The following is a 15,242-nucleotide window of genomic DNA, read 5'->3' on the forward strand; positions in this document are numbered from 1 at the left end:
CTGCGCCACTTTGGGGGGAGCAGTCATACGATGTTGAAAGAAAAGCCTCCAGTTTTAGTAAAGGACCCTGAGACTTGGAAAACGGTGGGACCTTACAAATTGGTTACTTGGGGACGTGGATACGCCTGTGTGTCCACCCCCTCTGGGTTAAAGTGGGTTCCTTCCAAATGGGTAAGGCCCTATGTTCCCAAGGTCTCAGAGAAATCGACAGAAGCGCCCCAGGTTGCCAATGCTGCCTGGAGAAGGAAACGCTGCACGCGTTCTCTGGAGGAAATTCCATTTAAGCCTCCTTTCTGGAATAGCTTGTAATATGTTTGTCTTAAGTTTCCTTGTACCAGTTTAGATCCCACAGTTCGTGTATAGCCTCAAGACGCCATGGAACCAAGCCTGCTCCTCATCCTGCTCGTGATCATCCCACCAGTGATCTCCTGGATAGTCCCTCAGCCCAAAGCGAACGTACAGGCTACCTTGGCAAAAGACCTCGGACATCAAGAGAGAAATTGATGACTGACTGAGTGGACTGTTCAAAGACTGGGGACTCTCGGGCTGGGTGGGATCTATTCTGAAAACTGTAATTTTAGTACTGTTTGTATTAGTTTTTGTTGTTGTAGTTGTTAGCATTGTTTTTGGACTAGTTGACCGCATGGTTCTCAAGTTGATTTCAAGCTTATCTCCTCCCCCTCCTGAAGTTTACCATTTGGAAGCCCTTAGTGCTTCAATGAATGACATAGAACCCTCAGTGAACCTCCTGTAGAGGAGGAACCGACTTACCAACCATGGTTTGGCAAGCATTCTGCACCACAAACCCAGTCCTCTTCTTTTTAAACAAAACTAGGGGGAGAGGTTGCAGTGTGTCGCCATTTCCTGTCTCACCTATCCCATCCCCCTCAGGTGTGCCAACCTTTCTGCCTCCCCCTGTGCCCTCCTGCCTGGCACCTTCCAGCAAGGTGTCGTGTGATTGGCAGATGCCCCCAGGTCTGGGCTCATTGGTTTGTCCTAGCGTCCACATCCCCTGACCCTTCCCCTGCTCACACCTGGTTGGCCCTCACCTGTCCGTCCCCTCCTCCTGTCCCCGGGGCTTAAAAAGGACACGAGACCATGTGGTCGGGGTCTCTGCCGTGGTTTGGTCTCTGCCTGTCTGGCTGGAGCTGATACCACATTCAGAAATCTACCATGTTACAATAAACTCTGGATCTAAGCTCCACGGCAGAACCCACTCCTTTTCTCTTCACTGTCTGAACCTTTTCCACCAAAGGTAAACTGAGTTCCTATTTTGCCTGGACTTGTTCTGAGCGCCCAGCTGCAGCACCTAGCCAGCCAAAGGCATCTCTGGGGTGAAAAACGCCACAGCTGCCGCCTTTGGTCCAGCAGCAAAGCCAGACGAAGCCAGGCAGGACACACCCCGAAACATTCGGGGCTTAATATTTAATAAGATGAATCAGTTTTGAGGAGGCCAGTTCGAACCTTGCCCTTGAGGGTATTGAGCTGGAACCATTTGAGGATTGGTTGATTGAGGGATAAATGACTGAGGTACCAACACCACCTGACTGGTACCTGGTTGCCAGGGGCTACCACTGCTTGTGTCTGAGCGCGGTGGTTCGCGCTGTGTTTTAAATTTAACGACAAGGGTCTGCCATCGATGTCAAACGAGAGTGACAGTACTTAGCAAGATGCTTCCCTTTTCGACGTCGAGGGCAAATAGGAAGTTGTTTTGGTTGGATTGTTTTCACACGACAATCCTTTTTAATGTGACCTGGTTTACCACAAGCAAAGCAACAAGTCTTTTCATCAGAGTCCAACTGCACAGTGCTAGCAGAGTTTTCCCAAATTTTTTCTTGTTTTTCTAGGAGCTTTTCAAATTTATCCATTCATTGTGTCAGATGGTCTTCCAATGTTTTTCCTAAAGCATTGACCTGTATATTAGCAAGATGTTGTGGAGCAGTGAGCCTACTGCAAGCTGTTAGCATCTGTGTAACAGTTGGAGGCTGATCAGGAAAAGTTAAAATAATTTTTCTACATTCCTCATTAGCATTTACAAAAGCAAGGTTTTGAACGATATAGTAGCGAGCTTGTTCATCTGGACGTTGTTTTTCGACTGCTTGGGTTAATCTATCTAAAAAAGAACCATAGGATTCTGTTTCACCTTGCCTAAAAGTAGTAAAAGCATTCACATGTGTACCAGCTGGCTCATCTGAAAACAAAGCTTTTCTAGCAGCATCTTTAATATCTGTTAATACAGGCCGAGGCAATTCTGCTGCTTGATTTTCCAGTCTATGGTAAGGTGGATCACCTGCTAATTGGGTAACATCTAGATCCTCATAAGCAGTATTTGCATATCTTTCAATCAATTTATTAAGGAGTTTTTTCCATTGTAATTCCCATAAAAGATATTGTGAATTGGTTAAAATCAGGGAAGCCACATTTCGACAGTCAGCAGGGACTAAGTCATAACAATTAAAAATACTTTTCAACACATTATTAAAATAAGGAGAACCCACTTTCTTTCAAAGCCTGACGCAGTTCTTTTATATCATGGTGAGAAAGACTTTCATATCGTGGATTTGCATCATTACGACCGTATCTTACAGGTAATGCAAGGAGTTGCATCTTTGAATCCAAAACTTTTTCTAAATTTTGATTAATATTAGACCAATTAGGTAATCTCAAGGGAGGTTCAACCTCTGATTTAGATTGCTTTTTAATTTTTCCTCTCATCATTGTTGTCTTTGGTACAGAAAAGGTGAAATTGTCACTGACAGCAGCTGTTCTGGGAGCTCTGCCAAGCTCCAAGTGTCACAGACATCTTTCATGAAAAATCCTTTCTAGGGATTTTTCCTTGTGAGAAGCTGCAGTTTCAGCAACCAAAGTAAACAATGGTTATCTGCTGCTGTGGAATGCAACAGGTGGACCCGTGATTGGTCTCCTGTGGGTGTTTGGATTTCCTGACCACTCATGGCAGAGCTGGCTCTTGCTCTGTCTGAGACACAGATCTTTGTTATTCTTTCTTGTCTATTCTTAGCTTAGCTAGCATCTGAAGAAACCTTTTCTTTTCTATTGCTTTTTAGTATAGTCTTAATGTAACATATAACATAAAATAATAAATCAAGCCTTCTGATCATAGAGTCAACATTCTCGTCTCTTCTTCATCCTGAAAACCCTTGTGACCACAGTCACACCAAGTTCTTGGCAGGGATGTAGCCAAAGCAACAAACTTTCCCGGGAGCTCTGCCAGCATGGGCGGGGGAGAGAACTCTGAATTCTTGGCTGCAGCATCGCTTAAGGACCACGCCGCCTCCGGAGCCCTGCCAGGAAGGGCAGGGGAGGAGCCGCGTACCCTGGACTGTGGAAAAAAGCCAGAATTTGACTCCTGCTCTCGGAATGCGCGCGAATTTGTATCTGTGATAATTTCCAATGAGCTGTTACAGGTTCTGCACTGCAGCTCTGCCTGCGGGGAGCCAGCTGGAAAATTGCCAGCTCCAAGCCGCGACCTCGACGTGCTGTTTTCCCCCCCAGCAGCAAATGAGACGGGCTTCAAGGCTTCTGTTTGTGTTTCCAGAAACTCCTCTGAGCCCTCCTGCCTCCATCCCAGGCATCTGTCTGGGCAGAGCCATCCTGGTTCCGCTCGGCTCCTGGCTGCTGCCCGCTGCCTCTGTCCTCCCCCTGCCCTGTCCTCTGCAGGCAGAGCCAAATCCACAGCTCCCCCACCGCCTCTATCTGAGGGCTGGCGTACCATAGAAAACCCTGGGAGAGACCTGTTGGAGGAATTTACACGAAAAGAATTTTCAGAATTGCAAAGCAATCTGCCCGCCTGAACCAAATCCGAGGGGGTATTTTCCCGAGAAGGGGAAGCAGTGGCAGGAGTGACCCCCACAGCCCCCGGCCAGGCAGAGCAGACCCAAAGCTCCCCTCGGCCGTCCCTGCTTGCACAATTTCAGAACAAGTAGCTCTTGTATCACAAAGCCTCTTCAAATTCTCGTCTCTCGGGTCTGTGCGACCTCCACCCTGCCCTGAACATAACTCACAAACTCCCACATTCCTGGGATGCCATGAAAATCCTGAACACTTTTCTGGGCATTGCGGGGGTGGCTGCTTTAGTGGAGGAATGGGAGGACGGCTGTTCTCAGCAGCAGGGACGCAGAGAATCCCGGGAGAAACAGAGGGCACGACCGAAGCTGAAAGCTGATCTGACTTCCAGGAATCAGAGTGCTGTCTACACTGCTTGGAGAAATCTCGGAAGTGCCAGAAGGGAAGGAACTTCGAACAGAACTCAGAATTTCTCTAAAAGAGGATGATGGCCCAGGATCACTTGGATTTAAAGTCTCAGAACAAGATGTTCTGTTTTGTTGTTCAAAAAGGTCTCTGTTACAATCATTTTGTTTAAAACTCTCCAATAAAGCTCAGGAGACAGGCATTAGTCTGCCTACAGTCTCTTCCTTTTTGAGAGAGAATAGATTATAAATTTTCCAGTTTATCTGGTCCCAAAAATCAAAGGTAAAAGCAGACTGCAAGTCTATATTTTGAATATTCGCTTTTACACAGTTCTGCTGTCTCTGAGGCCTGCATCTTGCAGCTTTCCCAAGACCTCTAATTTTGCGGATTCCCACATCTGCCACTGAGGTGCTGCTATTGACGTGTCCCTTTACCCAATCAGCTCTCTGATCATGTGGTGCCTGCGCATCTCCCCAGCCAATACCTGCCTCACACACGAGGTGACCACCAACCCACTCTCTGGCCATCAAACCACAGCTGAATCTTCCCAGAATGCCTTTAGGCAAACAGAAGTGAACAGGATTGAACAAAGTTGGAAAAGGTCTTTATTCTGTAAGGCTTTTCTTATTTCCCACAGTTACAGTCATCTCACAGTCACCTCATGGTCACAATTGTCTCACAATTGTCTCACAATTGTCTCACAGCCATGGTTGTGTCATGATCATCTCATGGTCATGGTCATTTCCTGATCACCATCATCTCATGCTCAGGGTCATCTCACTGTAATGGTCATCTCATGATCGTGTCATTGTCACTTCATTGTCACCTCATGGCCACCATCACGTCACGGTCACCTCAAGGCCATGGTTGTGCCATGGACAACCCATGGTCACCTTTTGGTCCAAATCATCTCATGGTCAGGGTTGTGGTTGTGTCATGGTCATGGTCACAGTCACGGTCATCCCATGTCATGGTCATCTCAGGGCTGTGTCACTCATGGTCATTCTCACGGCCATCTCATGCATGTGTCATGGCCGTGGTCATGGCCAGGGAGCGTCTCCGAGATCCCGAGCCCTGATTTGGGACACTCAAGGACCACTGGGGACAACAAGGCCTGGCCTGACCTGACCCCCATCGCGCTGCCCCTCCGGGAACCCAACGTGGCCAAACCCTCCTGGGGACACCTTGGACATGGGACACAGGGCAGGAAATGAATCCCGGGGGATGGAGCTGGGTGTGGCTGACAAACCCCTATCTGCTCTTGGTGTCCCCATCCAGCTCCTCATGTCCCCATCCTGCCCATCCTGCTCCTGGTGTCCCCATCCAGCTCCTCATGTCCCCATCCTGCTCCTGGTGTCCCCATCCTACTCCTGGTGCCCCCATCCCTGCTCCCAGTGTCTCCATCTCTGTCCCAGTGACCCCATTCCCATTCCTGGTTCCCAGAGATGAACTGCCAGACACTGGAGGAGGGAACCCAGATTTATTGCCCAAAGCAGGATAATTTCACATCAGAAGTGAAGGATTGGGCATATTTGTGGTTCTTGCCTTTAAAACGTTGGAAAACGGGAAATGGATCCGTTAGCAAGAGCCATGGGGTGGGTGAGAGCAGTGGGATGAGCTCTGCTGGCAGCTCTCAGCTTTCCCAGGAAGAGGGAAGGGGCCAAATCCAGCTCTGTGGATTGCTCAGGCAGTGATTCCTGCCAGGATAAGAGAGGGTCACGGTGTCACCCTGTCCCTGTCCCCATTCCACAGGATGGACCTGGCTGGAGCCCATGGAGAGCAGGAGCTGCTCCAGAATCCCACGTGATCCCACCCCAATCCTGCTGCAATCCTGCTCCATCCATCCCACCCCATTCTGCCCCATCCATCCTGCCCCAACCCTTCTCTGGAACCCCAACCTGATCCTGCTCCATTCCATCCCACCTGATTCTTGTCTGGAATCCAGCCCTGATCCCACTCCATCCCTCCCACACCAATCCTGCTCCATCCATCCCTCCTGATCCCACTCCAGAATCCAGCCCCAATCCCACTCTACAATTCCCCCTGATCCCACTCTGGACCCTGCTCTGATCTGAAACCCCTCCTTGATCTCAGTCCGTCCATCCCGCCCTAATCCCCTTCTGGAATCCCACCCTGATCCTGCTCCATACCTGTGCTCAAGCCATTGGTTCCCATGTCCTTTCCTGCAGAAAGAGAAGATCCATGAGATTCCAGCATGGATCACACACCAGGATTAACCCCAGGATCCATCCTGGGATCCGCACAGAAGGGATCCAGAGCTGGATACACCATTGGAACTCACCGGCTGCTGGGTTGTATCCATTCCTGTCCCTCCTCCCTGTGGAAACAAAGTGGGATCTGCGTCAGTGGCACAGGATTCCCAGAACGGTGCTGGGTGGATCCATGCCCCTTCCCGACCCCCATCCCGTGTGTTACCGGATTGGAGCTCCCAGACACTGAATCCAATGAGGATGAGGATGAGGATGGCAGCGATGACAGACACAGCGACCACCACAGTGAGATTCCCGCCAGACGTCGGCTCTGGGAAACATGGGATAGTGAGGAGGGGGAGAGGAATCCCCATTTAGGAATTCCAAATTCCCAATCCCCACATTCCCAGCCTCACCCCAAGCAAAGATCCCGGGCCCTGGCATTCCGGGATGCTCCACCCTGCACCGGTACTGCTCCCGCTCCTCCGGCAGCACCTCGATCCTGGCCCAGGGGTGGAAGGTGCCGTCGCTGTTGGGAACGATCCTGCCCCACTCCGTCTCCTGATCCAAGGTTTCACCCCCCTTCATTCAGCTGGCTGCGATGGTGTTGGGGTAGAATCCGTACGCGCGGCAGGACAGGATCAGCATCCCGTGTTCCTCTCTTCCGGACACATGGACATCAGGGGGCTCTGGAATGGGATAATGGTGGAATTAATGCATTGAGTTCTGTGGGAATGGGATTGGGGTGTGCTCTACCCATGGAATTTCCACTGGAATGGCACTGGGGTGAGCTCTGACCATGGAATTCCCGCTGGAATAGGATGGAGATGAGATCTGCCCATGGAATTCCATGGGAATAGGATGGGGGAGAGATCTGCCCATGAAATTCCATGGGAATGGGATGAGAGTGAGATCTATCCATGGAATTCCTACAGGAATGGGATGAGAGTGAGATCTACCCATGGAATTCCCACTGGAATGGGACTGGAGTGAAATCTGACCATGGAATTTCATAGGAATGGCATGGGGGTGAGATCTACCCATGGAATTCCCACAGGAATTACTGTGTTCCCAAGTCCTCCATTCCCAGATCCCAAACTCCCATAGGAATTCTGCTCCCACCTTTGCGCTCCAGCTCCTCCTGCCCATATCCGACGTATTCCCGGAGCCATTTGGGGCATTCGTGCTTCAGGTAATTTGTCCGATACTCAGCCACCTCTTCCTGTTCCCAGCGCCTCCTGGTGATCTCAGCAGCGCTGTCGGCTGCCACAAATCTCCCGGATTCCGGGTCAAAGGAGATGAAATCCCGCCCGTCGTAGCCATCCAGGTGGGATCCACGGACACTCCCATCGGACAGGAGTTCACAGCCAGAAACTCGCAACCTTGTGTGGAGACCTGGGGGGATTGTACCCACAGAGACCCATGGAATTGTGTTCCAGCCCCACAGAGCCCCATTCCAGCCCCATGGAGCACCAGAGTCTGAGGGAGACCCACAGAGCCTCATCCCAGCCCCTTGGAGCCCCATGGATCCACATCCCAACCCCATGGATCCACAAGCCAACCCCACAGATCCCATCCCAGCCCCATGGATCCACATCCCAACCCCATGGATCTCAACCCAACCCCACAGATCTCATCTCAACCCATAGATCACAAGATATCCCATACCAGCCTAATGAATTCCCATTTCACCCCCTTGGAGCCCTGTGAATCCACATCCGTCACCTATAGATCCCATCCCAGCCCCATGGATCCTCACCCCAGCCCTACAGTTCCCATCCCAGCCCCACAGATCCCCCCACTCACCCCCACTCTGGTTGTACCGCTCCCCCAGTGTCTCCAGGTCCTCGACAAACGCGTGCTGGTGTCCTACACACTTCTGGGTCTCCCTATCCCAATATCCCGGCTCGACTCCATCCTTTATCCACTGCGTCAGCGGCTCCGTCCTGCCCCGCTCGCTGTCGCAGCGCACGAAGGGGATCCCATCCCCGAACCCAATGGCCATGAACTGGGGGATCCCCACGCTGGGCTCTGACACCGCCACTGTCAGGTAATGCAGGGAGTGGAGAACTGGGGGGACACAGAGATTTGGGGGGGCTGAGGGGATCATGGATCAATGAAAGGGGAACTGGGAGAGCTGGGAAGGGGTTCGGGGATCCTGGAGCCAAGGAAAGGGTGGTGCAGGGTGGGAGAGGTGGGATGGACAGGAAAGGGCATGCAGGGGGTGCTGGTGTCCAGGAAGGGGGCTCAGGGGGTTCCAGGGTCATGGAAGGGGTGAGGGGTGCAGGGACTGGGAAAGTGGGGTGGGGGTTCCAGGGGATCCCTGTGCCCAGGAAAGGGGCTCCAGGGGTCCCCAGTGCCAGGGAAAGGGGTCACAGGGTGGGGAGACCTGGGAATAGAAGGCTGGGGGTCCTTGAAGCAGAGGAAAGGGGGAGCCACAGGCAGGAATGGGGGTCCAGGGGGTATCAGGGTCAAGGGAAAGGGGGGTCTGGGGACTGGGGAAGGTGGGATGGATGGGAAAGGAGGTGTAGGGGGGGATTGGTGCTGGATAAGGGGGTGCAGGGGGGTCCCAGTGCCCAGAAGTGAAAATTCAGGGGGGTCCCAGGGCCCAGAATCCCCCCTGGGACTCTCATGGACACCCTGAGACTCCCCCGCAGGGCGAGCAGGGGGTGAAGAACTGTGGGGATGCAGAGATTGGGGGGTCTGCGGCATCCAAGAGGCAGGAAGGGGGACTGGGAGAGCCAGGAAGGGTCCAGGGTTCAGGGAAGGGACTGGGAGAGGCGGGATGGGGGATCCAGGGGGTCCCTGTGCCCACCAAAGGGGGTCCAGGGGTCCCCGGTGCTGAGGGAAGTGCGGTCTGGGAGCCGGGAAAGGCGGGAATGGGGCTCCAGGGGGTCCCTGGGTCACGGAAAGGGAGGTCTGGGGCTGGGAGAGGTGGGCGGATCCCGGGGACGCAGCTTGGGAGATGGGAAAGAGAAAGAGACCGAGGGAAAGCGGGGGAAGGGGACAGGGAAAGAAGGAATGCCAGGGAGTTCATCTGGATCCCTCTGGATCCCCGCGGCGACCCCCCCGGGACCTTCTGGAACCCCCTTTCGGGAAGTGGCGGGAGTGGAAAAAAGGGAGGACACGGAAAGTTGGGAGATCTGGGAGGTCCAAAGATCATGGAAAAGGTTCAAAGGGTCTGGGGTGTGGGAAAAGGGGGATGCCCGAAAAGGGGAAGCAGGGGGTCCCAGAGCACTGACGGGGCTGCAGGGGGGTCCCGGTGCCCGGAAATGGAGATTCAGGGGTGTTCCAGTGCCCAGGAATGGGGGTTCAGGGGGGTTCCCGTGCCGCGATTCGGGATTCAAAGGGATCCTGATCCCCGGGAATGGGAGATCAGGTGGGTCCTGGGGCAAGATAAGGGGGTGCAGGAGGGTCCCGCTGCCAGGAAATGAACGGGGGAATTCCAGAGAATCCTTCAGGATCCCTCTGGATCCCCGCTGCGACCACCCTGGAGCCCTCTGAGAACCACCTGGGACCCCCTGGGACCCCCTTAAGAAAGCGCCGGGAGTGGAGAACTGGGGGCACAGGGAAATTTGGGAGATCTGGGGGTGCAAAGGTCAAGGAAAAGGGCGGGTCTGGGGAGGGCAGGAGGGGCGGGGAGGGGGGCAGGGGGTCCCGGAACACGTGAAGGGGGTCCAGGAGGGGGTCCCAGTCCCGGATGAGGGGGTGCAGGGGGGTTCCCATGCCCGGGAGAGGAAGTTCAGGGGGTCCCGAATAAAGGAAAGGGGGGTGAGGGCAATGGGGTGTCCAGGGGATCCCTGTGCCCAGGAAAGGGGGTGCACGGGCCCCGGTGTTGAGGAAGGTGGTGGGTGGGGGCTGTGGAAGGCAGGAGTGGGGGTCCAGGGGGTGCTGGGGTCAAGGAAAAGCGGGGGCTGGGGTGTCTGAGAGGGGGAGGGCCGGGAAAGGGGGTGCGGGGGGGCATTGGTGCTGCATGAGGGGGTGCAGGAGGGTCCCCGTGCTGGATAACGGGGTGCAGGGGGGGTCCCTGTGCCTGAGAACGGAGGGTTTGGGAGGGTTCCAGTCTCAGATATGGGGGTGCACGGCGGTCCTGGTGCAGTGGAATGGGGGTTCAGGGGGTCCTGGTGCTGTATAAGGGGATGCAGTGGGGTCCCGGTGCCCAGGAATGGGGGGTTCAGGGGTGCCGGTGCCAGATAATGGCCTGGCTGGGATCTGGTGCTGGGAAAAGGGGTGCAGGGGGTCCCAGGGCCAGATAACGGGATGCACTGGGGTCCCGGTGTCCAGGAATGGGGTTCTGGGGGGTTCCATTCCCGAGTTCCGGGGTTCAAGGGGTCCTGGTGCCTGAAAATTGAGGTTCAGGGGGTCCCGGTGCTGGATAAGGGGATGTAGTGGATCCCGGTGCCCAGAACTTGGGGTTCAGGGCGGTTTCCCTGCCCGGGAATGGGGGCTCAGGGGGTTCCAGGCTGCAGATAAGGGGGTGCAGGGGTTATCGGGGCTGAGGAAGGGGGTACGGGGGGGGGTCCCAGTGCCCCAAAATGAACGTTCAAGGGGGGTCTCTTGACCCCCTGGAACCCCAGGGGACCCTCCGGGATCCCCTGGAGCCCCTTCCAGGAAGCGCCGGGAATGAAGAACTGGGGAGACGCCGAAATTTGGGAGATCTGGGGGTCCAAAAGCCGAGGAAAAGGGCGGGTCTGGGGTCTGGGAAGGACGAGGTGGCCGGGAATGGGCGTGCAGGGCGTCCCAGAGCACTGACGGGGGTGTGGGGGGATCCTAGGCCCGGATTAGGGGGGGCAGGGGGGTCCCAGTGCCCAAAAATTGGGGTTCAGGGGGTTCCCGTGCCGGGGAATGCGGGTTCGGGGGGAGTTTCCTTCCAGGAATTTGGGATTCAAGGGGGTCCCGGTGGCCGGGAATTGCGGTTCCGGGGGCGTCGGTGACCAGAAATGGGGATTCAGGGGGGTCCTGGGGCCACATGAGGGGGTACAGGGCGGTGCCAATGCTGGGCAAGGGGGTACAGGGGGGTCCCTGTGCCCAGAAATGGGCGCTCAAGGGGGTCCGCGTGCTCAGGAATGGGGGTTCAGGGGGGTCCCGGTGCTGAAAAAGGGTGCTGAGGGGGTCACAGGACCGAAAATGGGGGTTCAGGGGAGTCCCGGTACCCGGGAATGGAGGTTTAGGGAGTTCCCGGTGCCCAGGAATTGCGGTTCAGGGGGGTCCCGGTGAACAGAAATGGGGGTTCAGGGGATCTCGGTGCCAGATGAGGGGGTACAGGGGGGTCCCGGTGCTGGGGAAGTGGAGTGAGGGGGGGTGGCATGACCCAAAATGGGGGTTCAGGAGGGTTCCCCTGCCCGGGAATGGAAGATCAAGGGGGTCCCGGTGCCCGGGAATTGCGGTTCAGGGGGGTCCCGGTTTCGGGGGGTCCCACTCACCTTTGGTCGCGGCCCCCGGGTCCCCCAGGAGCCCCAGGAGCCCCCGGAGCACCCCCAGCCCCAGCGCTGGGGCCATCGCAGCCGTCCCCGATCGCGGCTGCAGAGACGCGAAAGCGAAAGTGCCCGAGGGAGCGCGGGGGGAGGGGGAAAGGGCGAATTCCAGGGAATTCACCTGGATCCCCTCCTGGCACCCCTCTGGATCCCTCGGGGATCCGCCTGGGACCCTCCAGGGCCGCGCCCTGCGGGACCCCCGGGCCGGGCTCTGCTGAACTCCCGGCCCTGCGCTCAAACTCTGCCCGGACCCCGCTGGGCTCGGCCCAAAGCCGGGCAAGCAGCGGGAGCAGCGGAGCCAATTTTTGCTGCGGGTGCGGGTCCCACCCCCGGCGGAGCAGGGCTGGGCGCTGGGACCCGATCCCTGATTCCCAATCTCCTTCTCTCTCTCGCTCTCTCTCTGCTGTTCTCTCCCTTTCCTTTGGGGGATCATAAATCCCAGAGCGGCCGCAGAGCCCCGTGCCCAGGCCGGGTTTCCCAGCAAAGGGAGGCTGGGGCTGAGGTGCCCCGGGCTGGCCGGGAATGGGGGCCCGGGGCTCCCTGGGCTCACGGAAATGGGGGATCCAGGGGCTGGGAGAGGAGGATACCCGGGAAAGGGGGTGCAGGGGGGTGTTGGTGCAGGATAAGGGGGTGCAGGGGGGGTCCCAGTGCCCGGGAATGGGGTTGGGAGGGGGGGTGGGCAGCAGCTGCTGGAGAGAGACTGGGACAGACTGGAATGGACTGGGACAGACTGGGAAAAGAACCCACTGGGAGCAGAACTGAGGCAGCAGAGATCATACTGGGATATACTGGGACCACACTGAGGGCTACTGGGAACATGCAGGGGACAATTGAGATGGGACTGGGAATGGTTTGGATCATCCTGGGACTGACTGGAATCATACTGGGAGTGATCAGATCTGTAGTAGGGGTGAAGAAGAGAAACTGGAATAATGCAGGGAGCAACTGGGATCATACTGGGAGCAGCTGCCCCATGCTGGGGTCATACTGGGATCATACTGGGACTGATGGGGTGACACTTGGAGTGACTGGCATAGTACTGGGAGTGTCTGGGAGTAACTGGGATCAAACTGGAGGTGACTGGACTTATACTGGCAGCAACTGGGACCACAGCGGGGGCAAATGGCATCGGGTAAGGTGTGACCGGGCTCATCCTGGAAGTGCCTGGGGCCACACTGGGCTCTTACTGAGAGGGACTGAGAGCGAAAGGAACCATACGGGGCATGACTGGGAGCCGCTGGGACCGTGTCGGGGGCAACTGGGATCCTACCGGGAGTGATTTGGACCAAACTGGGAGTGACCGGGACCCACCGGTGAGGCGGCGGCGGAGCTGGGAGGCGGCCGCAGCGCAGGTGGGAGCCGCGCTGGGTTGTGCGGGGGCTCGGGGCTCGCTGCGGGCCTCGGGGGCGGCAGGGGGCTCAGGCGGGTTCCTTGTGCCGTGTCCGGCCCGTGGTGCCGCTGCCGTGAGGGCGCTGCGGGAGCGGCTGCCCGCGGTCTCCTTGCGGCCGCTGCCTCGGCAGGAGCCGCTGCCGGAGCAGCGCTGGCTCGGCCCGGTTCCTGTGGCTGGCACAGGGGCGGCTGCCCCGTGCCCGCGGCTGTGCGGGGAAATTCACGTGGCCGGAGGTTTCTGTGCCCCGAGGAGACAGAGGAGTCCTGTACAAGTGACTTTATTGCTGAGCAGAGGGAGAGGCCGTGGCGCATTTGCCGTGCGCTCGCTGCCATTGTTGTAGTTCGCAGCCTCCTTTTTATCCTCATTTTCCCGGCTCATCTCCCTCTCCCTTTGCCCACTGGCTGAGGTACTTGGAAGGTTCAGACCTCCCGATCTGCCAACTGCACGTCCTCGTTAATGTGCACCCCCACTTTTGTAGAATAGCCGATATTCACGGCTCTGTTAAGTCTTTTTTGTTCTCGACGTTCAGGAATTTAGCGGGACTTTCTGTGAGCAGCAGTCCATGTTAATTAATAACATTTATTGAAGCTGGTGGTTTCGCCCCTTACTTCCTTATCTACAAGCCCCTGGCCCCCCGCTCAGCTGCTGAATGAGCTGCACTCTCAAGGTGTGGAGCATGGTAAAAAGGTGAGAGGTGCTGCAGCACATCAGAGCAGAAGCAGCATTCGTTTAACCCATGGTCTGCCAGGGAACCACAAAACCATGTCCCATTCCCATCCTTTCCACGTTTGGACTGGTACATGAGCTGCTTTTTTGTTTCCTTTGTTATCTGTTTCACCACTTTTGCTTTGTCATCTATTTGCCAAGACCAGTTTGAGTCATTTGATTTTCCACAAACTCCTCTTTTCTCTGCTAACAGATGATCTGATCCCATCCCATGGTGAAATGTTGTGTTCCTCATTTCAGTGGATTGCTCAGCAGGAAGGTCAGGAGCTGGAGCTGTCTGGTTGGTTATTCCGAGGGCAGCTTGTAATCTAATGGTGCCATTGAAATGAGAAATGGGTTCTGTGGCTCCTGATATGAATTGGTTTGGGTTCCCAGGGGCTGGTCCATGGTGTTGTAGGATTTGTTCTGCTGGCCGTTCATCTTCTCCCCATTTTTGGCCGCTCTCTCCAGCCAGGGCTGCATCAATTGACCATTTGTCTCTAATTAAATCATCAAATACTTGGATTCCCAACTGATTTCCCGGAACTTGTGGTAGCAAGAACATCTCAGTGCTCTAATCCACCCCATATAACATAGACAGTGACAGCACACGTTGGAGTGGGCAGAGGGATGATTCCCCCCCATTTATTTATAGTGAAGTTTTCCCAACATTCTCCATTTGCTGTTTCCCTTTGCAGCTTCACCCGTTTCTGTTGCAGGGTCAGATATCCTCACCCCGGGCTCTGCCTTGAGCTGTGCAAATTCCATCAGTGCAAGCAGGCAGAGCTCGGGGTGAGGGGCAGGGGGAATCAGCCCAATTCCTGCCCCAGGCAAGAGACCCAGGTACATTGGCCAGGCTTTGCCCAGCAGGGTTCATTTGCATTCCTAAAGCTCCTCTCCTGGCTGACTAGAACCAAAGCTTCTCTTCCAGGGCTGCTATCTGGTGAGTCACATGTGGCCCCCCGGAATCTGCTTTTAAAAAAAAAGTATTAACTATTTAAGAGTTAAAAGTATCACGGTTAAAGCTCTTCAATTTTACAAAATGCAACATAAAGGCGAACATGGAAAAACCCTGACCAAAAATTGATTCTCACCCTTCTGTCCCAAACCTACCTGACAATATAAAGTAGGATTATTATAAAAAATGTTTCTCATGTTGTAATCTTATCACTGAAACTGTAGGGAAAACAAAAACTTTCCAAGAATCTCTTTAGTGTGAGAGAGTCAAGGCATTACTTGGTTCTGGCCAGGATG

The 15,242-nt window shown here is 55.3% G+C and overlaps 2 protein-coding genes and 2 pseudogenes across 2 annotated transcripts in view; 2 read left to right on the forward strand and 2 right to left on the reverse strand.

Annotated features, from left to right (window-relative positions):
- The window catches only part of LOC139603897 (zinc finger protein 436-like), a 450,855-nt pseudogene that overhangs the window by 230,875 nt on the left and 204,738 nt on the right, over positions 1-15,242 (reverse strand).
- The window catches only part of LOC139603880 (zinc finger protein 436-like), a 249,248-nt gene that overhangs the window by 9,195 nt on the left and 224,811 nt on the right, over positions 1-15,242 (forward strand). The gene's annotated exons all lie outside the window — the stretch shown is intronic.
- Positions 1-15,242, forward strand: part of LOC139603868 (zinc finger protein 850-like) — an 81,780-nt gene that overhangs the window by 8,509 nt on the left and 58,029 nt on the right. The window contains exon 2 of the mRNA XM_071454873.1: positions 9,169-9,176. Coding sequence (XP_071310974.1) covers positions 9,169-9,176 — 8 coding nt within the window. The remainder of the gene's footprint in view (positions 1-9,168; positions 9,177-15,242) is intronic.
- On the reverse strand, positions 5,671-12,026 carry LOC139603887 (class I histocompatibility antigen, F10 alpha chain-like; annotated as a pseudogene).

Source organism: Agelaius tricolor, unplaced genomic scaffold, assembly GCF_023055355.1.
Source record: "Agelaius tricolor isolate 1412-34295 unplaced genomic scaffold, bAgeTri1.0.p SCAF_42, whole genome shotgun sequence".
In the NCBI taxonomy this organism is placed as follows: Eukaryota; Metazoa; Chordata; class Aves; order Passeriformes; family Icteridae; genus Agelaius; species Agelaius tricolor.